General features: G+C 42.1%; 1 protein-coding gene across 6 annotated transcripts in view; it reads right to left on the bottom strand.

The window, feature by feature from the left end:
* Positions 1 to 17,866: 17,866 nt before the first annotated feature.
* NRG1 (neuregulin 1) overlaps positions 17,867 to 22,682 on the bottom strand; it is a 1,091,963-nt gene continuing 1,087,147 nt past the window's right edge. For all 6 annotated transcript variants that reach the window (XM_066235615.1, XM_066235614.1, XM_066235616.1 and 3 more), the window contains one exon: positions 17,867 to 22,437. In XM_066235615.1, coding sequence (XP_066091712.1) covers positions 21,786 to 22,437 — 652 coding nt within the window. In that variant the 3' untranslated portion in view covers positions 17,867 to 21,785. The remainder of the gene's footprint in view (positions 22,438 to 22,682) is intronic.

Below are 22,682 nucleotides of genomic sequence, written 5' to 3'. Positions count from 1 at the left end.
TTAATCAGACTCCCCACAGAAACCTTGAAATCCACACTTCTAGATGGCCTCACTCACTCACACACATTCTGGCCATGAGACACCATACAAGAATAGCAATGGCAAGCAGGGAATGTATTCTGCCCCTTCTTTGCAACTTCTCCAAGTTGTTTATCATTTGGTTATAGTTGTGTTGCTCCAGAAGCAGACATTGAGTCAAAGATTTAGGTGTAGTGATTTATTAATGAAGAGCTCCCAGAAGAAATCAACAAGGAAGCAAGAGAAGTAGAATAAGGAAGGAAGAGCAGATGTGATGTTGATGAAGTCCTAGCGTCACCCTGTTCTCACAGAGAACTCTAGTATAAATGACGTTGGAGACTGCTGTTCCACCCAGAGGTAAAGAAGCTGGGGTCTTGTACTCCTATGCCATCAAGTCATTGGCTTTGGCTCACCTTGAGGTGAGGAGGGCATCTTAATACAGGCTCCCAGTCACAGAACAACCTTCTGAAGTTTGCCAGTAGGGTCCGTTAGCCATTGGCCATTGCCAGCTGAGGTGGCAACATGAGCATCTGAGATCACAGAGCTGGAAAAAGAGATGGGAGGCAATTTGGGCAAAAACTTAATGTCTAACATACATTCAAAACCAAGGATTGCTGCTGCCTGTGTCCTATTCCCTGCTGGGCAAGGAGGTTCACTCAGAGTCAATTTGTGCTTTCCCCAAGAGTCAGCCTCTTCTACAGGACCAGGTACCTAACTGATGGGAGCCCCAATACTCTCCAAGTACTCTAGAGATTTCTCTCATTATCTGGTAACTCAGAGTTGATTTATCTCTTATTACAATCATGCTGGATTGAGGGACATCTTTTTAAAAACTGTCCCACTTATAACCTTAAAATACTTCTATTAAATATTTCTTTTATGGCTTCCCAGGATAAACTGTGTAAGCCTGAGCCACCACTCAGTATCATCACAATTGCATTCAGAGAAACTTCACTCTGATGCTAAACAGTAATAGAAAAGCAAATAAAACTTTATTTTATGTTATGCCAAAAAAGCAATTATATCATAGTTAACAATGCATAAAAATGTTACAATTCCTTTTTCTCGTTTTGCTCACTTTCCTTCTTTCATACTTATGGTGGGGACCCCAAATTCTTGCCCCTTCTTCAACACAAACTCAAAAGAAGCCTGTTTACAAACTCGGACCTGGAAGGCTCTCTATGTGTCTCGCCCTCCCCTCTTCCTATGTCGCTTCTCTCTCTCTGTCTTGCAGCTGTTTGCCTTTAGCCGGCTTCTCTAGCCACTCAAGCTCCTCCCTCTCCTATCGTCAGCAAGTTTGTTGTCAAGATTCCAATCTGAGGAGGCAAACAGAATTTTTTTTTTTTTTTGGACAGAGACTCAGAGAGAGAAATAAATAGGAACAGACAGACAGGAAGGGAGAGAGATGAGACGTATCAATTTTTTGTTGCAGCACTTTAGTTGTTCATTGATTGCTTTCTCATATGTGCCTTGATCGGGAGGCTACAGCAGACCGAGTGACCCGTTGCTCAAGCCAGCGACCTGGGGCTCAAGCTGGTGAGCTTTGCTCAAACCAGATGAGCCTGTGCTCAAGCTGGCCAGAATGCTTTTTATGTCACAGGTGACAAAGAAGGCCCCTGAGAGGATTCTTGTAAGCAGGGAGAGGGGAATACTGTGAACATCGCTCCCACTTGTCAAAAAAGCCATCCATAGTGCCCTGTGTGCATTTCCATCAGCCACCGGGCCACTGTGCAAATCACACAAAGACCCAGGAGCCACTCCAGTTGCACCTTCATTCACAGTGAAATGAACCCCGCGAAAGCCTGCTCTGAGCGCTCTTCCTGATAGCGTTGCTGAGTTCCTCTGCTAACACTCCGTCACCGGGGGCGGGTTGAGTTTTCCCATGAACTTCTTTAAAGGTACGGAAGATGGACAACTACAAGATGGTATGATCTAGGGGGCTCTCTGTATTGTTCCAGGTCCCACAACATCCCCCTTCATTTGACCTTGCTGCTAAAAATCTTTTGATTGATCACATCCTTGTTTCCTTGCTCCTCCCCTAGCCAAAACAAAAACAAAAACAAAAACCCTGGAAGGAAGGTTGTTTAAACTCTTTCCGGAGCAGAATCTCCATATGTGTCTAGACAGGGAACAGGGCTCAGGGGGCGGGGGTGGGGGGGAGTTATGTTCTGTTGGTAAAAGGGATTTTGAAGTCTTGAAGTTAACTTTCCCATATGCCAAAACTTCACCAAATTGTTGCTTTTTCTTTTCTTTTCTCTACCTCCATGGCTGGATTGGTATCACAAGAAAATTCAAAGCAAGGCCCTGGCCGGCTGGCTCAGTGTTAGAGCGTCGGCCTGGCGTGTAGGAGTCCTGGGTTCGATTCCCAGCCAGGGCACACAGGAGAAGCGCCCATCTGCTTCTCCACCCCTCCCCCTCTCCTTCCTCTCTGTCTCTCTCTTCCCCTCCCGCAGCCAAGGCTCCATTGGAGCAAAGATGGTCCGGGCGCTGAAGATGGCTCCATGGCCTCTGCCTCAGGCACTAGAATGGCTCTGGTTGTGACAGAGCAACGCCCCAGATGGGAAGAGCATCGCTCCCTGGTGGGCGTGCTGGGTGGATCCTGGTCTGGCGCATGCGGGAGTCTGTCTGACTCCTCTACCCCCCCCCCCCGTTTCCAACTTCAGAAAAATACACACACAAAATAAATTCAAAGCAAGTCACATATCTGTTGTGATTCTTCTAAGCAGTTTTGAAGCCATGGTCTGACGGTCATTTTTTTTCTCAGCTCTATTTGAGATATAATTGGCATAAAACATTCTATAGCCTGACTAGGCAGTGGCGCAGTGGATAGAGCGTCTGACTGGGATGCGGAAGACCCAGGTTCAAGACCCCGAGGTCGCCAGCTTGAGCATGAGCTCATCTGGATTGAGAAAAAAAAAAAAGCTCACCAGCTCAAACCTAAGGTCCCTGAGCAAGGGATCACTCGGTCTGCTGAAGGCCCACGGTCAAGGCACATATGAAAAAGCAATCAATGAACAACTAAGGTGTCGCAACGAGAAACTGATGATTGATGCTTCTCATCTTTCTCCGTTCCTGTCTGTCTGTTCCTATCTATCCCTCTCTCTGACTCTCTCTCTGTCCCTGTAAAAAAAAAAAATTGTATAAGTTGAAGGTATTCAACATAATGATCTGATACATACATGTATATATTGCGAAATGATTGCCACAGTAAGCTTAATCTATCCATCACTTCACAGTTACCATGTCTTGTGTGCATATGGTGAGAACATTTACGATTTATTTTCTTAGTAAATTTCAAGTATTTAATGCAATAGTGTTAGCTGTAACCATGTTGTACACTAAATTTCCAGAACTTACTCATCTTATAAGTAGAATGGTTTCCTTTTTAAAAAATAATGTCTCCCATTACATAAATTTTGAAAACTATTTTAAAATATTAAATACAAATTAGCTGTAAATATTACTTTTGTTGACTTTAATATTATTATTAATTTCTCCTTAGTTGATAAGCTTCTACAATAAATGTGCCACTTACTGATACTTGCTTTGGATGTTTATCAGTGTATGTTTGGGCCATGGCAGAGAAGTCTCACTTATATAGGGTAGGTTGTGCACTTATTGGCCATATTGGGTATAAGAGATGCATTTCAGTGCTACATAGAACCACTTTCTCGGTGTTAATCAATCAGGTAAAAGAAGGGGGAAAAAAGCAATTCGGAAAGATAATGATTCTTGGTACATCTTAGAGAAGTCATTTGCTCTCTCTGAGCATTGGCATATCTGTCTTCTAAATTAAGGTCATAATGCTTTTCTCTCAAGGATAGTAGGGGGGTGAGGATATACACTATACTGAATAACAAAAGGGCTTGGAAGCTATGGAAACAATAATGTGCATAAATCTACACTATGGCCATAGCTGAAATCCCAATTTAAAATTTAAATAGAGGAGGAAGAAATATGTTTTAATTGTTTTGCTTGTTCTTAATTTGTTTATCTTGCTGCAGTCTTTGTATTCTTATATGCTAACAATTCCCCATGGGGCTAAATTATGGGAAAACATAAATGTAAACTAAATATTTGAATTAATTCAGGATTCCTCAGATTGGGAAAGGATTCATATACTCTAAAAGAGCATCACATTGTATAAAAATTCAATTTAGAAAAGAAAAGCTGAGCAGCGATGACTTTTCAAGCACAGCTGTGGGCTACTGAGGCTCTAACATTCTGGGCTGGAGAGTCATGATCTCGTTAAGGCCGGGAGCAGTTGTTCTTTCAGTTACGCTGGTGCTAGTATTCTAGAATCCTTTGATAGCTTCCTCACTGATGTCAGCGTTTAGCCTTGGTACCACTGTTTCCCTGGACACAACACTTTCCCATCAGACGTCTGCTGAGGACCACTTTGCCCCTCTGCTGCTACATTTCAGGTGCAGACATATCTCAATGAGTATCATCTGGATAGTACCACGTCCTACAGGCGTGGATTCTTCACGCATCACTGGACATCAGAGTTTTCCCCTGGTACTGCTGCTCTCTGCCATGCATTGTAATGAATACTTGGGTGGCATTCCCATATCAATATTTTTAATGAGAAAGGGAAAATTATTTCTCTTCCTTTTAGGTTTTAGTCTATCAGATGGATCCAGAGGCCCTGAATTGTACTCCAGTGTTTTCAAAGGATAAAGCAGGTTCGTTTTCCCCCCACCTTTGTGCATTTAGATTCCTCACTCCCCGCAGCACTTAGGCATCTATTCATGTCATCCAGCTGAGAGAAAGAGCTAGATGACAGACACCACACGGTACTCAGGCTTCCTTGCTCTTCAGTTGGTTAAAGCTGTCTCCATGGGTCAAACTCTTGTTGCCAGGCAACTTCTTTCTTCAGAATGAGAAGTCTCCCAAGAGGACTCTCAATCCATATGCAAACAAGCTTCTGGCAGCTGCTACCACCAATTCAATAGACAGGCCCAGGCATGACTGACTCTCTCTTTTGCTAAATTGAGATACCCATTATATTAATTGAAGGCACCACAGATTCCTCCTTCTATTTTCTCTTTACTGAGAATTTTTCTTCTTTTATGATATATTAGAGACACAATAAAAGAACAATAGGCATGAGTCCACAGGATGTGAGCAGGGCTGCTGAGGATAGCACATTGTGGATATCACTCAGACATCGGGTCCCCAGGAGTCAGGGCTGACTTAATGGCATGTAGCATACGCACAGTAAAATAACACAATAAATTAATCATTTATGAAACTATCCACTCTCCTGCCCTCCCCTAGCATGCATATGTGTATATATATATAGTACAATGTATATATATATATACATATATATATATAGTACCACATACTATATATACTATATATATATAGTATATAATTTAAGGGGGTGATGCTCTACAATGGCTTTCCAATGTGAATCCTAGGGGTGGGCATCTATATATGAGGAGCAGATAGAGGGAAGTGGTTAAAATCAGGGGTTTTGGCATAATACAAATGTTGATTTCCAGCTCCAGCATTTGCTGGTGGTATGGCTTTACACATGATATATATATTGCTATTCATCTTGGGCAAGACCAGTACAGAAAAGAATCTTGAATGAATTAAATTTATTTCTCCGTTAAGAAAGTGTACCTGTCTATGGTTATGCTTAAAAGCAGTGAGTAACTGACCAATATTAATCAAGAACCTTGTAAGTTCCAGGTGCTGAGCTAAGTGTTAGGGCTAAAGGTGAATCCAACTTAATCCCTAATAGCTTGAAACTAGTTGGAAGTCAGCCATGCAAGTCAGTCTAATATGACGTGGGGCATGCTGTGGTTGATCATCTGGAGGCTAAAGCAAAAGCAGTGACCCAATCCTTCCACAAGAAGGTGCACTGTTTCTAGAGAAGGCTATCAAGTTGCCCCTCTGTTCCACAACCTTGAGGTCTGGGGTTTTCATTCAGTCATCCGGCTCACCCCATTACAAGTAGTACTAACTACATTTTGATAGCCACACAATGTGCTTTCTATGCTACACTCCCATTGAAATCAGACTGCCTCATTTTCAAAACAAGCACAAATAGGTCATTTTTAAAGCAGGCAGGAACATCTGGGTGACCATAACTGTCCAACAGCACTCTTTCTGCAAACTACTATCTTCCATAAAGGAACAGTCACACCTGAGGTGCACTAACCCCTGGTAGGCCAGCCTAGCCCTCCCTGGCATGGAAGGTTTGCCATTCTCTATAAAGACTATATAGTTGAGACTATAACCTTAATTTTCTGAAAGACTGATGAGGCAGATCCCAACATAAGTCCTCAAATGTTAAGTTAAAAATGATCTGCAGCATTTTCAGTAATGCCAGAAATGAGAGAGACACATTTATTCCTCTAAGAAAAGAATGCCAAAGGGATAATACTTTTTCCGTAGAAGGTGGTAAGAGGAATAATAGTAGCAGGAGAGGTTCCCAGAAACATCCCAGACACCTTTGAACAACTGACACAGGACTGGAGAGCAAAGAGCATTGGTAGGATGCTGCCAATAGGTGGTGGGTGAGTGCGTGATGAATGAATGAATGAATGAATGAATGAATGAATGAATAAATAAATGAATATGGATATGGGAAGGGTGTGAGTTTCATGTCTGGCTTAGTCAAATGTTACTTCTATTATTATTATTATTATTAATTATTATTATTAATTATTATTAAGTGAGAGGCAAGGAGGCAAACAGACAGACTCCCTCATGTACCCAAACCAGGTTCCGCCTGGAAATCCCCCTACAGGGTAATGCTGTGCTTATCTGGTGCCCTGGGCAACCAAGCTATTTTAGCATCTGAGGCAAGGCCATGAAGTCATCCTCAGCACCTGGGGCCAACTTGCTCAAATCATGCAAGCCATGGCTGCCAAAGGGGAAGAGAGAGAGAGAAAGAAGAGAGAGGGGAAAGGGTAGAGAAGCAGATGGTTGCTTCTCCTGTGTGTCCTGACCAGGAATCAAACCAGGACTTCAACACACTGGGCCAACACAACAGTTAGCTGACCTAACTGGCCAAGGCCAAATGTCACTTCTATAATAAGTAACTGAAAGAAGAAGGCAACCTAGTTTCAGTCAGAATTTTCTTTCACATGTGAAACCAAGGAAAACAATCTATTACTATGGAGAGAGATTGTCTTAATTTAAGGAGGGTGATGCTCTACAATGGCTTTCCAATGTGAATCCTAGGGGTGGGCATCTATACATGAAGAGCAGATAGAGGGAAGTGGTTAAAAGCAGGGGTTTTTGGCATAATACAAATGTTCATTTCCAGCTCCAGCATTTGCTGGTGGTATGGCTTTACACATGATTCTTAACATAGCTGAGCTTCTGTTTTCTCATCTGTAGTGTGAGAATGATAATAGCAGCTCATAGTATTGTTGGGAAGATTAAGTGAGGTTATCCATGCAACTACTAGCACATAGCACAGTACTCACGGTCCACAGCTACAATCAGGATCTGACTACACTGATGAATAGAGTGCTAGACTTGTCTCAGACCCTGCCTCTTGGACTTATTAGTGTACAAAGAGTGCTTCATCAAACTTCTCAGAACAGATGTTGGCAACCTTTCCAAAGCCCAAACTCAGTGACATCCTTGGATTCTCTCCCACCTCCCACCCCACGTCTGTTTGGTCATCAAGTCTTTTTCCCTCCACCTCATAAATATCCCTCCACTCCACTCCATCTCCTAGTCTCCATCTTCCTTGCCACTAATCAGATTAGGTCCTGATCATCATCACTCACCTATAACATTACCTTTACGTCCCAAATTCTCTCTCTCTGCCTGTCTGTCTCTCTACTTCACTGCCCTCGTGTCTGGTCTCCAGAATTGATTTTATAAATCCTATTTCTGAACTTGTCACTTCCTTAATTGCCCCCAGTGCTTGCACAATGACTTTATTCCAAAATTTAGTCCCAGGTAACCTTATATTTGAATCCACATCCATCTCTATCTACCATTTTCATCCTCCTCACAAATTTGACAAGATCCTACTCCTTTATTTCTCTGGGCATCTCATGAAAATTAATTTGCAGCAATCCTTACCCAGTTCTCTGTTGAGGGAGCAAAAACCGTGCTAAAACCTTGTAAATGACAGTCCCTGGAGAGTAGTTAGTTCTCTTTTCTGTGCTCTCGTAGCACTTTGTGACATCATCATCACAACACCTTCAAGTTCCCATTACAACGATGGCCGAGCTGCTCCTCTGTGCCAGGTGAATATTTGGATGCTATTATACATATATTAGTTACCCCAACAATATCCTTTTAAGAGTATTCAACTCTTATAGGTAAATAAACGGGGCTCCAGGAGGCTCAGCGTTATGCCAAAGTTCACATAGCACCTTTGTGGCAGAGTTGGCAGCGAACATATGACGGAAGATCCCAAGTCCTCCCTTGTCACAGAAGCATGACCTCCTCAAGCAGTCACGTTACAGTTGTTTATGTATTAGTGTCCAGAACCAGAATGTGCTTTCTCGGAAAAATGAGGTGTATTCAAATAAAATGTACTTTGTACTTCTCTGCATCACCAGCTCTTACCCCGGCTCATGCATATTACATATACTCAGTAAGTGTTTGTTCAATGGAAGACAGAGCTTTGTGTATATGAATGAGGTTTGAATGCATCTCTTTTGGAGGATCAATTCTGGAAGGGATGACAAGATGTGTTGAAGATTGATCCTCAAACGTGTAGTGGGCAGGCAGTGTGCTAAGGTTGTGAGCAAGAACAGGGTGGCTCTCTCTCCAAACCTGCTGGGAGACACGGCTGGACCAACTGACCGCATCCATGAGCCTTGTCTCCTAGGCTGCCTCTGGCACGGTGTCTTAGCTTGAAACCCGGTTCGTAAGTGGAAGGACTGGTTACATATAGTCTCTTGGGAAGTCATGTGTCACTTGTCTAAAGCTTTCCTCATTTTCATCTTAAAAGAAAACCTCCATCTCATGGCACCCACCCAACTGGTTATCTCTCCATCGTCTCCTTCTGAAGATAGCAAATGAAATGGAACCAGAGAAAAGCTTCGTCCCCACAGGGATTCCTTTGTAGCCAGCCTGAACAGAGCCGCCAAAACATCCTGTGACTTCAGGGCCTCGGTTTGCTTCATGTTTGAAAAACAACATCTGTGAGGCAAGTGTCCCCAACAAGGATAATCAATATCAGAAATTGTGCACATCTGAAATCTTGCAAAGCATGAGGTCACTCAGCATCTGTCAGAATAAGAAAGAGCACCTTGGTCTCCTGACTTGTCTGCTTGGGCCTCATGCCCCAAAGAAGCTTCCTGCTTGCTGAGGTCCGCGCTGCTCTGCTGGGGGCAAATAGAGTTGATCAAAGTCCCAGCTGACTGGATTGAGCTACCTCCATCAGGGTCTTCAAGGTCTAGAATAACTTCAATGTCAGACAGTGGTTTTGCTAATTACTCACTGTAAGAGTATTTTTAAATGATCTTGTGGGTGCAGAGTTACCAGGTGTCTATTCCCAGGGAACTTTTCTTAGTCACCTTGCCTGATCCTGCTGAAAAAAAAGGCTTCACTGCTTTCCCATCAGCTGGTGAGTCATCCAGCATATCTCATATTAGCTCTGCTGTGGAGGTTGCCTATGGGCAAATTGGAGCCCATTCTGAAGCACAATTTTGCTGCTGAGTTATTACAGGAGATCTAATTAAATTAAGCCACAAGGCAGGAGAAAACTGTGCCATGACCTTCATAATCTGTGAAATCTTTAATCGTTTGCCAAGCATCGATTTTTCTAAAAACGGGGACTGCAGCACATCACCAGGAGATGAAACCCGAAAATGGAAATTGTGATTGTTTGCCACGTGCACAGGGGCGCTGAGCCACCGTACCAGAGAGGGAGCGGAGCCAGAGCGCTGGGCCTGTGAAGAGGAGGACATGGTGCACAATGACCTTGAAATCTCAATTAGCTCCTGCTAATTGGATGGGGCAAGCTATCATTTCCATTTCTGAATTTGTAAAATTGTTTTCTTCTCAGGGAAAAAGAAACATCTGCTGTACTGGGCTCACTCAACTCTGAGTCTGCTTGCCTTCCTGTGTTTTGGGGCTGCTGCGTGAGTACAAGGGGAGTCCACCCTGGCAGCAGAGCCTGGAACCCAGCCTTCTGATGGCACATGTGCTCAACTAGCTTTCCCCGGGGAGTCCTCCAGGGTCGGGCCAAGACCGAACAAAGCCAGCTCTGTTGCAAAGCTTGGGAATACAGCCTATCCCCTTCTCCCTGCCATACATCGGCTTTCCTACTTAAGAAATCTACCACCATCAAACACGTAATATTATTGAGTGCTTACTATGTGGCAAAGCACCTTGCTAAAGCTTGCTCATACAACAATGATCCCACTGAATCCACACAATAAATCCAAAGCTCAGGGAAGTGAAGTTGCCTCAACTGCCCAAGTATAAGAAAGACGACTCAAACCTACACTGCGTTCATTCCAGAAGTCATGTTCTTTGCACCGTATCTTGCTTGTACCACGACACACGCAGGTTCTAGGGAACACTACACAATATTTCTCAGCCTTCAAAATGGAGTGTGGATATATGAATACAAACAAGAAAGAGCAGGTTTCTACCCTTTGTATTTTTCTAAGGACTGAGTAGGGGCATGACCAAATGACAGCCAAAGGGTTGCCAGTGGATCTTTGCAAGTCTTTACCTTATTGGCTGGTGATTGTGGACAAGCCCAATAATTTTACGTAGTTGAGACGTGATTTCAAACAGGAGAGTTATAATCGTTTAAATCTGAACCCTTTGGACTTTGATTTTACAAGGAAAATGAACCAATAACCTCATCATGGAGCTGGGATGTTCCGACCTCATAAATTTAACCATATGTGAAGGCCTGAGATATTCATACTTCAAGATCTTCTTGTCAACCTGGTGCATTTTATGTGGGTAATTGACAATGTCAGGAACAATGTGGTATCTGCTGCCCTGATGCTGTACACAATGCTGGCCCTTTAGGCACTGAAGAGGCAGAAAAGGAGATCAGTTCTGAATCTGACAAGCACAGAGTTCAGCAGCGGTTACAGCTGTGATAAGCTCAATGTCAGTGATACCCAACTGCATGGACATTTTCAAAACTCTCTAAGCATTTCCAATCTAACTGTCTTTCCTCTGAAGTTGAAAGTTGCATAAATTTCCATTGACCAGCTGGTTGTCCTATTACTGAGCTTGTACATTAACCAGGAGAGCTTAAATAACTACATGGTTATATTCTTTTAATCTTTGGGTAACTAAATTTGGGGGCAGTCTTAGACTCATCAAGCTAAACAACAAACAAAAGCTTTGCTATTAAATAGACAATCTGATAAATATCTTTTTAATCAATAAAGATGACTGTATTTCTAGACTAGGTAAACTTTTGGGAAAGGAAGGCCTGTGTGGTCAGAGTAGAGTCTTTTCCTCTCCCTTCCAATTACTTATATTATACTAGCATGTGAAACAGAATCATGCAGATATATCTCTGAACACTCAGTCCTGCAAATTACTATTCTATCTAGAATGACAAATTATATATTCTACTGACTTATATAGCATGTTGATTTAATGTTTTACTCAAACTGTGCACTAAAAGATTTTTTGAGCCTGACCAGGTAGATAGACCATCGGACTGGGACGCGGGGGACCCAGTTTCAAAACCCCGAGGTTGTCCGCTTCAGTGAGGGCTCATCTGGTTTGAACAAAGCTCACCAGCTTGAGCCCAAGGTCGCTGGCACGAGCAAGGGGTCACTCACTCTGTTGTAGCCCCCCAGTCAAGACACATATGAGAAAGCAATTAATGAACAACTAAGGAGCCGCAATGAAAAATTGATGCTTCTCATCTCTCTTCAATCCTGTCTGTCTGTCCCTCTCTCTGTCTCTCTCTGTCTCTGTCACAAAAATCTTGTTATGTGCAAGGTTTTCTTTGCACTTTCAATGGATTAGAGACTTAGGTTAGTTTTAACATAGTGGTCAATGTAGAAGAATTCTTTACAAAACTGGCTTAGTTGAACAATGCCTGATTAAAATATTTTATTTTTCAGAATCTTTCCCAGAAGTGGAGCAGAGAAAGGAGAATATATATGAAGGGTTCATTTTAAACCATGGAGAGGAAGTCAAAACCAAATGTGAAAAGTATATGAGATAGTCATGTATTCTCTATAAAATCTAATGTAAACGTGGGGCTTCTATCCCTTAGACTCTGACCTTTGGTGTTTTTGACTATGTCTTAGCAAACTTCTTTCCACTTTCATAAGCTTCTAGTTTTGTTTTGATGACATACAGGTTACCATTTTCTTGACCGTGGCTTTTAGAAATGCCTTTGATCACCTAGATTCCTCACATGTTTGCCAACCTATGTAAATATCCCGAGTCTCTAGTTGGCAATGATTTATTCTCTAGACATTCAACATCTACCATGTTCCAGGTACTGTGCTGCACACTGGATAGTTACAGAGAACAATGTCTCTGCCCTAAAAGGGCACTTGACCTCTTATGGAGGAATTTCGGTTAACCAGAAGTTGTGAACTAGATGGAAAATATTGTGTAGAAGAATGTGTGGTGTGCTATGAAGCAGCTAAAGAGGAACGCTTAACATCTAGAGAAGGTAGAAATTTGTTATGGAAGGATTCGCAAACTAAAACACTCTACCCAGGGAAAATGTAAAAGAAATTTGTTGGAAGGGTAAGTGGGGAAAGGAGTTCCTGTCAAAAGAAATGGTCTGCACAAAGTCAGGGATATATAACAAGCACATTGCTGTGTGGTTGTCTAAGATATGTGGGTGTCTGAATGTTGCATCCCAAATGATTCTGGGATCTCACATTAAATAATAAATAAAACAGAAGTAACTCCATTTCAATCCCAGTTGACTCAATGAACCAATCTTTCTGCGTTTCCTGATTATATTTCCCATTCCTCTAACACGTGCTGGTGTCCCTTTTTGTCAGGAAACAGGTTTCATCTCAGGTATTTTAGCAGGCAATATTATCTTGTTAGGACTTAATTACATTGTTTCATTTTTTATTTTATTAAAACTTTTTTCCCATTGATTTGAGAAAGGGAGAGAGAAGTGGGAGGGAAGAGAGAGAGAGAGAGAGAAGCATCCAGTCATTGTTCCACTAAGTTGTACACTCATTGGTTGCTTCTCACATGTGCCTGAACCTGGGTGGGCTGGGATGATGCCTTATCCATTGAGCCACCCAGCCAAGGCATCATTTCCATTATATACATTTTTTTTTTGTATTTTTCTGAAGTTGGAAACGGGGAGGCAGTCAGACAGACTCCCGCATGCGCCCGACCGGGATCCACCTGGCATGCCCAACAAGGGGCGATGCTCTGCCCATCTGGGGTGTTGCTCTGCTGCAACCAGAGCCATTCTAGCGCCTGAGGCAGAGGCCTCAGCGCCGGGACCAACTTTGCTCCAATGGAGCCTCGGCTGCGGGAGGAGAAGAGAGAGATAGAGAGGAAGGAGAGGGGAAAGGGTGGAGAAACAGATGGGCGCTTCTCCTGTGTGCCCTGGCTGGGAATCAAACCTGGTACTCCTGCGTGCCAGGCCGACGCTCTACCACTGAGCCAACCGGCCAGGGCGAGTACAGTTTTTTTTTTTATTGTGGCAACTGATTGCAGTTTTCCATTCACAACATTGATACAAAGTTTCATTTGAAATGACTTTATTTTAGTTAAAAATGAGGTCAATTAAAAAATATATGCAAAAAATAATACAGATGGTACATGAACATGGTAATAATCATAAGTTGATCTGCCAATGACCAGAGTTTGAGAAACACGAGTGTGGTGTATGTGGGAAACAGGCAATGGTGAGATGGAATGAAGGGTGAGAATGGGAGATGAAGTACAGGAGTTTGACAGAAGCCGGCCTGTGAAGAGATCCTAGGTCAGGCTGTGGAGCTGAACTTCACAAAGAGGCATGGAAGGGTTGTAACCCAAAGAATGGCACATTAAGATTTGCAAGTTAGAGAGAACCTTCTGGCAGAGGAGCTGAAGGAAGCAGGCCAATTAAGAGGCTAACGGGGTCCAGTGAGAGAGGTTGACCAAGGGTGCAAGCAACGAGGCTCGAAGGAGGGGAAGGGCTTGACAAATCAGTGGTATAGTCACCATTGTCACCAATTAGATGTGGAGGGAGAGATCTAGAATATTGCTCAGGTTCTGGGATGGTCAGTGAGTGACATGTGGCTCTCTTAACCACATGAAGAGTTATTTTCCCTTACTTGCTCCTTTCTTTGATAATTGATGTGATTTTGACACTGAATGGAGCCCTACATCTCAATAGCCTGGAGTTAATGTTTAATAGGAGAGTTCCAAGATCCTCTCCTCACATGCTGGCTAGAGATCTAACTCCTCCAACAAATAGAGCAAATCTCAAAATGATAGTGGAGCTAGCATCTTTTCACGCCGTGAAAGAGAAGTGTTTAGTCAAGCAAATAACAAAAAAGATGCAGTACCATGCTTTGTCCACTGATTTTCTAAAGGAACTAGAACAGATCGAAGAAGACTTCTGGTTTAAAACAAATTCCCTTAAATCCTAACCCCCATGATTTCTGACTAAATTTCTTTTCAAAGTGTAAAGTGACATGGCTTTATGACTTTCAATTATTTTGAAATTGAAGGGATCAATAAAGGGAGGCCTATAAACTAAAGAGTTACTAAGGTAGTCTGTCTTGAAAAATATACAAAATAAAAGATAAGATCTTTGTGTGGAGATTCTTGGATAGGGCAGAATCATATCTTAATCTGAAGGAACTGCTGGGAGTTGAGACATTCAGAATAAGTGACTTCATACACAATTTTTCCTGCCTTCCTTATTCCTCATGGTGAGACTCCAGCATCCAAGGGAAATTATCTGGTTAGATACCGCATTGATTACCTAAGTACACAACAATGAAGAAGAGGAAAAGTTCATGTTGGGCTCAACTGTGAGAAACCAGAAGGGTTCTAAACAACTACCCTAGCCTGAGTTTCTCTAAACATCTCACTTCAAGGGAAGAGCTTAAGGTTAGGCAGAAGGTGTCACCTAATGAAAGTCACAGCATAGAGACAAGTTTTAATTTAACTCATGGTGATAATTTATAATTAAAAATATATAAAGTTTCCCTATAGGTAATAAGGAAACTTCTTTATTTTTAAAAAAATAAAGAAAACTTTATTTCAATAAAATAAATTTTTATATAGATGTAGGATACTGTGTGGACAGTTAGATTAGACTCTCTTACTACTAACAATGTCTATACCACAAGCCTGGTGATGAATATTATGAGATGCAGTCACCCACTACCCTTGATGCAGGATGAAGTTTTAAAGGATTAAATCCAAAAAGCTTAAATCAATGAAGTATTAATTGCTTCATGCTCAGGATAAGAATCCTGTTTTATGCGCAGAGTGAAGAATGAGTAGAACCTTGCCGATTTTTGGTTGGGTAACAGGAGTGGCCGAGAAACATCCATAAGCAATGTGATTTCTAACATTGAGGAGTTAATCTGAGATCCGGCTGCTCTAATTTTGTTGCTCTGCAGACCTTTGCCTGGACCTTTCGATTCTATTGCTCTTTAAGGATATGAAATATGTCTGAACATCCTGGGTGTAAACTAAGGCAAATGGTGTGTGCAGGTATCCTATCAATTTAGAATCTTTTTGTTTGTTTCTTTTACTAGATATTTGCAATGAATTTTGAAGGCTGACAATGAAAGACTTGTTTGCACTTGGGTCAGGGGGTTAGGAGGATTATGGGCAGTAGAAATACAAATTGCAGTAAAAAAAAGACACCCCCAAAACAAACCTGGGTATTTCTATTATCTCTGCAACTCACTAGATGTGTAGCTTCAGCAAAGATTTTTAACTTCCTTGAGCCAAAATTTTCCTCGTCATTTATCATAACATCCCATGGGGTAAAGAGAATAAAAGAGAGATAAAGGATGTTTTAAGCCATAAAATATTAAAAGATGTTATTTATATTTAACAGATTATTTTTTCTTCTTATGAGCAAACCAATACATAAGCTAATAAAGATGTTTACATCTGCAAGTAATTCTCTAGCCTCTTAGCATGCTGTGGGGTGGGAAGGCATGTTCTTTCTCCTGTTTCCTCTATCAAATTCTGTCTCAATAAGTCAGTTTGAAGGGGAAGGGTTAAAGAAAGATCCTGGGTGAAACTGTGACCCCACTTTGTCTCTTCTTTAGGAATTACTGGTCTCCTTCTCCCACTCTGTTTTTAAAAGTATCAGGTAGATCATGATAGTTTTCCACAAGGTAACAAAATCATTTCCTCTTCCTCTGATGGATGATATTTTAGAGCTCACTGAAGTTCAAAACCAACAGCTCACCAGAGTGGTCCAACAGCTACAGTGTCAGGATGTCCACAGGAGCACAAAGGTGTGTGTAGGATTGGGCCTAAGGTTGGGAATATTGCTGCTTCTTGTAGCAGCAGAATGGTTCTCTCTTTCCTAAACTGAAAGCATTTCTATTTCCCACCAAATTAATCTTTCAGAGGAATAGTTTCCACAAATCTATTTTATGCTCTTCATTTCAGAAAGGGAAAGGCAGAGGAAGAGCGCAAAGTGATTCACGTGCGATCATTGACAATTTCCACTGCTTCAGGCATGCAAAGTCCCGAGATTTCAGCATTGCCCTACTTAACCCCAAATTCTGGACATCGAGTCCTTTTATCATTTGTCACCAGGGCCGAAAGCAAAGGAATCTAATGTTGGGAGAGACCCTAGGTTGGAAAGACAGATTGTTTGCTAGTTTGCAAAGCTGGCCTCGGTTTGACATTCGAGAGACTGCATGGTTGAAGTGTAAGAAAAATAGTCATAATTGTCCAGATATTTAATTTAACTACATATGCATCTTTACTCTCTCCATACCACCCTCCACCAAACATGCATCTGCCTCAAATATCAATATTATCTTAGGTAATCCAATTTAACTTAAATTACTAAAACAGATGCTTGTAGCTTTCAATTTGGGAGATGGACAAAGCCTCAGCTTAAACTTGGAAAATGTCTTTGTGTTTAATTTCTTAAATATTCGGTGCAATCATTGATTTCCTGAATTGAGTAAGTGAAAGAATGTGGTGGCTTTAGGTTAGTGTGTGTTTGGAGTTTGTGTGTGTGTGTGTGTGTGTGTGTGTGTGTGTGTGTGTAAATCAGAGCTGACACAAATATGGGGTTTCTAAATAGTTTTGAAATTTTAGTAATATAAATGGTAAGACTAGCATACAAGGTCACTCTTTGAATCTCCTAGATACCCAGACTGTTTTGGAGAGGACACTAGAGGAGCTGTTAGTAGGTGGTAGGACTCATGTATGTATAGGGAAGTGACACTGATGGGAAGCCTCAGGGTACCTTCAAACTTCACAGGGGGCCACTCTGCACCCAACAGAATGGCTGACCTCTCCTTCATATCCTTCAGACGTCCTATCCTATCTGGAATAATGAGTAAAATGCTTGAAATATACATAAGTACCACCCATGCAATTATCTATCTGTTAAAGTATGGCTTTTGTTTAGGCTAATTTCTGTAGAAAAAGTAATATCTTCATTTCTATGACTAAGTCTTAGGATGTGGGAGATTTCTCATGCCTAGGCTCTGCCCTGAGCAGTAAAATGACAGTGAGTATAATTTATTGATATACTGAAATGAATGGGCCCATTTAGCTCATCTCTTCTTAAAAGTGACTTGACAAAGTAAGGACCCAACGGAAGATAATGTTTATGGAAGCTCCTGGAAGCGCGGCATGGCCAGGTTCAGACTGCCTGTTTTCAGGTCATGGTGGCCATCAGACTATTTGGATCATGATGACAAGTTTTTCTTTCATGATTGCATGAGGTTGCCATACTGACATTTCCATCAGTCCGAAGAAGTTTCTTACTGTTACTACAGAGTTAACAACCAGGACCCAGGCCATCATGCCCTATAATGTCCTCTCTGATGTGTTATTGTGTGTATAAGGGTGGGACATTGTGTTGCTTGGTTGTGGCCCCTTTGACAAAGAATACAGTGGCAAGCGGAAAAAGTAGGCATAAGATGATTCAAGAATAGACAGTGTGGCAAAAGTAACAGACAGACAAGATGATCATGGGGTCCATCAAACATGTTTCTAATTAGCACAGCTGTCACAGCGACAGGAAAGGTGCTGGTCTCACAGACTGAAGCCGTCGTCTGCTGAGCAACACTCCCGGCCTCCAGAGGGGGCATTTTTATTGCAGTATGTCTTTCATGGAAAATGAACAAAACTTTAAATAAGTCACAATTACTTATTGCTTAGTATTTTTGATAATAAATTCTTTAGTTTATCAGTACCCCACGGCCTTCAAATGTGCATTCTTCAAATTGTTTCAATTACATATACATTCTTTCTCCTGAACAATAAATTATTCTTTTAAAAAAAGGAAAAGATACATAATTTTAAAGCAAAGAAAAACAAAAAAAACATATATTTTTGACATTTATCTTAAACTTATATGAAAACAACTCTATGTTAGATGCTTAAATATAAATAATAAAGGACATTATGTTATTTACAATGGTATACAGTAAGTTGAGAGAGTAAAAATATGATATTAACTCATGAAGACAGTAAATGATTTAGGAAAACATCCAAGTAATGTACAATGTGTATTTACAAAAGAATATATAATAGAACTTGTGATATGTGGCCATTTTCTTTTGTCTGCATTTCTCTGCAGTGTTTCATGGGCCTTTGTAGATAGAAATCTCTGTGGCTGGTGGAATGCAGCCAGTACTAAATGATAAAACCAGGCCTTTCTTATTTTCATCAATGTGAGCCATGCACCTTTCAACCCAGGCCAAAAACTAAAAAAAAAAAAAAAAAAAGGAATAATTACTGAGCAAGTTACCCTGGATAAACTCCACCTAGATCAGGACGGTCACACTGAAGGAAGATACCGCGTGTTGGTTTGAAACACATTCGCATGCACCCAGGTAGAGTGCTATTTTGTAGAAGCATGAGGCTGTCCAGGTACTCTTGGATAAAAGTCGTATCAGGCAAGAAGGGCGAGTAGGACAGAAAAGGACTCTTGAGTGAGAAAAAGAGTTTTGCATACACTATATGTTCCACTGCGTACCCTTCGGTGGGCTATAACTTCAGACCCAGGGAACAAAGTTGCTGTGGAACTAACTTCTGGGCTATTTCCAGTACCTGAAAACCCAGGAGAGCTTTTCATGTGCTGCGAACACAGGTTCACACGCTTTTGAATTGCTACAGCACTGCCTGAGTTGATACAGAAGGTTGGTTGAGAGCCATGTGACAATTAAACACCACAGTGATGTCCCTGCGAACACAAATCTGGTGGCTGCAGCAGGTAGCCCTGAGGTGTCAGCTGGCCTTCCTTACCAAGGGAAGCTCTTGTTCTACAGATGGTAATGCCGTTTCAGCTAATGTCACCTCTGTGAGTGACCAGAATCAACTTGGAAATGAAATATCCTCTTCTCCTAAATTTTCATATATGCTTGCAACCTGAAAACTTACAGCAATTTTCATACTGATAAAAATGTTACTTGCTCTCCACCGACTTTATTTCTGGAATTCTCCAGAAAGAGACATCTAAATATGCCAAAGCTTATAGAATTTGAAACAAAAAGTTTTGGGGGTTTTAATTCAGACTAGGAATTTTTTATAGAAATAATCTAAGAATGGCTCAAGCCCTTCAAAGGCGATGTTAGAATAACTGTCAGAACCTCTTTGGGTTGACTGACTTTTTCCTCCTGCCATGAGCTTCCTCATTTCTACAGACCTGGGAAGTCGGTACCTCCCCTGCAGCCTGACCGGTTCCTCGGTGCAGGTTAACCAGCCGATGAGGACACCGCCGGGCACGGAGAAAGTGGTATGTGAACAACGGAGTGCAGCCTGGGACACCCAACACTCAGAATGACTTCAACGCCCTGCAGACAGGCATCTTGGTGGGTTGCAGACGCATGGAGGAGCTTCATGACAAGACTCGTGCCCAGCCTGCGTTTTTCTCCTAAGACCTACTTGCCTGTTATTTCTTCCCTTTACCTTTAACGTAGAGATTTGGTGAAGAAGTAGGTTCAGTAGAGCTACCAACAAGTAGTTACCCTCACTGACTTCGGGTCTGGTACTTCGAACCTCCAGCTAACCTGTTTCTCATTTTGTCACATGGCTCCTAGGAGTCTATTTGGAAACCTAAGTAAAGCTCCAGCCTGATCTGACAGCTATCAGGCAGGTCATAAAACAGTGCCTGACATTTTATTATTTTTAAAAATCTCTTATTTTCCTGAATTAGCAGTTATTTCGAATGTTAATACCTATAGGCCTCCCTTGGATCTACAGTCACAATAGAATACGCAAAGGTTAGACCCATCTTAGTACTGTTTTGTGAAAGTAAAGCAAAAAGTAAGAAAGGATGAGAAACGGTGATCCAGCCTGCAAACCGAGAGGTCAGTTCTCAGGAGAGGGTCATTTCTGCAAGGAAAGGTGCAATTGTCCCAACACTACCGACATCCCTGACCCGGCATCACTGGCGGAAGGTTCTGACTAATCACGAACCGCATGCACATTGGCCATTCCTGACAAAAATGTCCATGCATAGTTATGAGCAAACGTCTGGCACCTGATCAAGGCAACATGGGCAAACTAGAGAAAAATAGGAGGCAGGAGTGGTCAACAAAACTATTTAAAATTGCTAACCCGGTCGTGTAGCTGTTCTCCACCTGTGACTTCTGTGATGTCACCCTTTCTAGACTCTCTATTTCTCCTGCGGAGCTGAGTCACCACTGGGTGCAGCAGGCACATTTCACTCCAGAAGTGGTTCAGCCAGAATGCTGAGTGTGCTGTTTAAGCTGGGGTTTTGTGCCATAGCGTGTCTGTTTGGGGCCGAGAAGAAACAGCCAATCACTAGCTCCAAAATCAGTGAAAAATACAAGTCAGGGATGATTGCTCCTTTTCCAGCCCTGGGTTCTTCTTCAACTGGATGAGCTGCTGTGTCGTTCCCCAGGACAGAAAGTGACACCGAGTCCTTTTAATAAGGGGTTGGACCTACTGTCGCTTTTTTGTCAAGAAAAATAAATTGAAATAAAGGAAATGGTAGCTTCTTTTAGTGAGAGTGAGCTGTCTTCTGATTAATAATATAGTTTTTTTTTTAAATCACAATATTACTCTCTTCCTAATATTTAACATTACTTAATGCAGTTTCCTGCTGTAATGAATAGTAGCATGCTGTTGGATCTACTATTATCTCAGAGCCCAGTGAAGCAAACCTTTGGCTGGCAGAGTAGACACAACTCGTTTCATATACTGAAAGCAAAAGAAAACTTTGCACAAAAGAGAGGAGTATTTGGATGGATGTGCCATTATAAGACGTACTGATTGGGTGCTACCGTAAGCAAACAGAGGGACAGTTGCAAGTCTTGCAAATCATACATCCAGTCAACGTCATAATGCAATGCACAGGAAGCCAACAAAAACTGAATATATGGGAGGTTCTGCTGAAATACTGTGGAAAAGCAATCACGGTAATGGTACAAAACTTGCTCTCGACATAACATAACATAAAGGCACCATTGATATCTTTCTCGTTTTGAAATACTGTAAAAAATTGCTACATATGGCACATAACACATTTGTACATACATATATTTAATTTATAAAAGTTTTTTTTTCCTGTTTTCTATTTGCAGAACTGCTAAAATAAAATAAATTGTTTAATTTAAGGTGGAATACTTTATTATATAAAATAAAGTTTTACAGGTGAATCTAAGTGTTTTATTTCGGTTTTATACAGCGATCGGGTCTTGGTTAGCGATTACACTAGACAGCCGGGCCTGCGGATCTTCCTGGGTGGAGAAGCGGCCTGCTGGGTTAGTCCTGCTCTCGGCCAGGCGGAAGGCAGGCGCCGCTTCGAGACTGGCTGCCAGGGGGTTCTGTATGCCCAGGAAAGGCGTGGCTTCACCTACTCTTTCGTCTTCTGTCTCACTCTCTGAGTTACTGCTCTCAGCGCTTGTGTTGCTGTCCATTTCCAACCTGTTGGCAATGTGGCCATTGGGCTTGGTTCTTTTGGCCCGCCGGCTGTTGGTGAGTTTCTTAACAGGCTCTTGAGCTGGCTCGTACTCCTGGGTGGTTTCGTACTCCTCATCCTCCACTATCCTCAAGGGGCTAGGCGGCAGGCTGCTGCTCTCATGCGCGGGGTTGTGGTGGAAGGAGTTGAACTGCTGAGGGTGGTGGTCATACTTCTCCCGCAGCCTCGGCGGTGTCACCAGAAGCAGAGGTCTCTCTTCTTCCACAAAGGGGCTGACTGCCATGGAGGGCATGGACACCGTCGTGCTGGACACAGGTGGAGACGTATCCGAAGGGGGTGATTTGGGGGAGCTTGGCGTGTGGAAATCTACAGGTGACATACGAGCCGGGGTGGTCATTGCTGACACATACCTGTGTGAGCACAGAATACCCCGCATAAGTGTGGTGGAATAAGAGGCAGCAAGTTGGGGGGTAAGGGGACAGAGTTCACGATATTATATAGTCAGAGTACAGAGAATTTCTATGCATTGTATGCTTCTTGATTTTTACACTAGGACAGCCGGCACCCTTGGAGTCTAAAATTATGTAGCCAAGAGTTTCCTTATGGGAGAACATGCACAGATCAGCTACGTGGCCTCGCTCATCAAAGCTTTAGG

This window comes from Saccopteryx bilineata, chromosome 6 (assembly GCF_036850765.1).
Source record: "Saccopteryx bilineata isolate mSacBil1 chromosome 6, mSacBil1_pri_phased_curated, whole genome shotgun sequence".
NCBI lineage: Eukaryota > Metazoa > Chordata > Mammalia > Chiroptera > Emballonuridae > Saccopteryx > Saccopteryx bilineata.
This window is presented reverse-complemented; position numbering and strand designations above follow the sequence as displayed.